General features: G+C 34.7%; 2 protein-coding genes across 2 annotated transcripts; both read right to left on the bottom strand.

Moving 5' to 3' along the window:
* Positions 1 to 172: 172 nt before the first annotated feature.
* EIN_461990 (hypothetical protein) lies at positions 173 to 619 on the bottom strand (the record flags this gene model as incomplete). Its single annotated transcript, XM_004256596.1, has 1 exon — positions 173 to 619. The coding sequence occupies one exon, from the start codon at positions 617 to 619 to the stop codon at positions 173 to 175; it is 447 nt and encodes a 148-aa protein (XP_004256644.1).
* A 277-nt stretch (positions 620 to 896) lies between these two features.
* On the bottom strand, positions 897 to 1,766 carry EIN_461980 (hypothetical protein; the record flags this gene model as incomplete). Its single annotated transcript, XM_004256595.1, has 1 exon — positions 897 to 1,766. A coding segment is annotated over one exon (870 nt), but the record flags the coding sequence as incomplete, so codon positions are not given.
* Between the last annotated feature and the right edge of the window lie 14 nt (positions 1,767 to 1,780).

Here is a 1,780-nt window from a genome sequence, read left to right as displayed (position 1 = left end):
AAATAACTCTCCTCGTGTCACAACTTCTCAGAATTGTGTTCTGACAAATTATGTTTTGTGGTCACTTAACATTACAACTTGTTCCATTGTTATTTACATAATTGAAGTATTAACTATTTATAGTTTGTATTATTTGTTACATATCAAAATATAACATACCAAAAGTGTTGACTTAATTTGATGAAGGTGATGCTCTGTAGTCGACATTCACACACGATCTCAATTGCTCATCTCCATATGAAATATCAAAAGTGAGCACATAACTTGCCACAGTGCTTAGTTGTGAGTAAGGAACTTCTATTTTAAGAGTGTGCACTCCCTTTTCGATTTTACCTTCCTTCCCAATTGCAAAAATCAAATCAACTGTTTGAATATCGATGTGTCCAGTGTACTGTTGCATGATAAAAGAATCTGCAGAAAAAGAAAGACCAGCCTTTGTCAGTTCCTTGTTTGAAGTGATAACAAGTGTAAATGACACAGACTTCTTGTCTTTATCGTCATACACAAATATATTGTTAACATTTATGTCTGGACTTTTCGAAGTATATGGACACTCTTTCAATGTTAAGTCTCTTGGCTGTCCAACACTTAGAACAACAAACAAAGCAAAGAACAACATTTTTGTATTATTAAATTCAAATTAGTTTATATACCCTGACTTGATGACAATGTATATAAACTCGTTGTCTTTCTACTCTTCATTGATTTCGATTTTTTTTAAAATAAAACTTCATTGAACTGTTCTATTTAAAATATTTTCAAACTAAACAATATAATATTTTAATAGTAAAATTATAAATTTTGTTTTTATTTATAAATCCCAACCTTCACAACGAAGAAAAAACCACACCACTAAAAATCCATCAATTTCTTTCAAAAATCAAAAAATCATTTCATTAGTTTAAGAAATCGATATGTTTCCACCGACTCTTCTGAGTTTTATCGATTTTATCTCCCATTGATTCGACTTCATTATCAACAGCAAAGATTTTTCTTTTTACATTTTCGATATCTCCCTGTGTTTTAAAACAACTTTCAATTGCGTCTTCTCGTGTGACGACATAGGATATTGGTTTACACGTTGTCTTCATCTCCTCGATTCTATCTTTAATGCGATTAAACTCCTTTTCAAACGTCTGTACTATTGGGTCTATTTTGCTGTTTGCTTCTGTGATGATGTGTGTAGTTATTCCCCTCTCGCTCTTTTCAGCCTCTTTAGCGTCTCTGATCACCACAAGTTGATTTTGAGTAGACGACACGGTTTCTTCCAGTTGTGGTCTAGCGCTCTCTTCGATCCTTTTCAACACGCACGCCTTCCTGAACACCTCATCTTTTCTTTTCAATATTCTCTCGTCAAAGTCCATTTCCTTATAACTGAGTTCTTGCTTTGAATAGTCCTCTCGTGCTTTTGCGAGTAAGAAGTTCTTCAAGACGACATCTGCGTTAATGATTTGTGGGGGGTTTTGGCCCATCAAAGTGTTGTTATTTGTCATATTAGTATTTCCAAACAACGAGTTGTTTTGTCCCATCAGCCCCGTATTTTGGAGACCGGACATGTTGTTTGTGTTATTCCCAAACAACGAGTTTCCTTGTTGTTGTGCGAAGATGTTATTTTGTTGTCCCAGTGTTGTATTAGTATTTGTATTGCCAAACAGTGAATTACCACCCATCGCGTTCGTTGAATTGTTTCCAAACAATGAATTGCCTTGTTGGAGTCCCATTGGATTGTTCTGTTGGGTCATTCCATTCTGGCCAAGGACATTTCCCTGTAACAGGAATT

Source organism: Entamoeba invadens (genome assembly GCF_000330505.1).
Source record: "Entamoeba invadens IP1 unplaced genomic scaffold scaff_1105074726643, whole genome shotgun sequence".
NCBI lineage: Eukaryota > Evosea > Mastigamoebida > Endamoebidae > Entamoeba > Entamoeba invadens.
The sequence above is the reverse complement of the archived record's forward strand: the minus strand, read 5'-3'. Positions and strand labels throughout refer to the sequence as shown.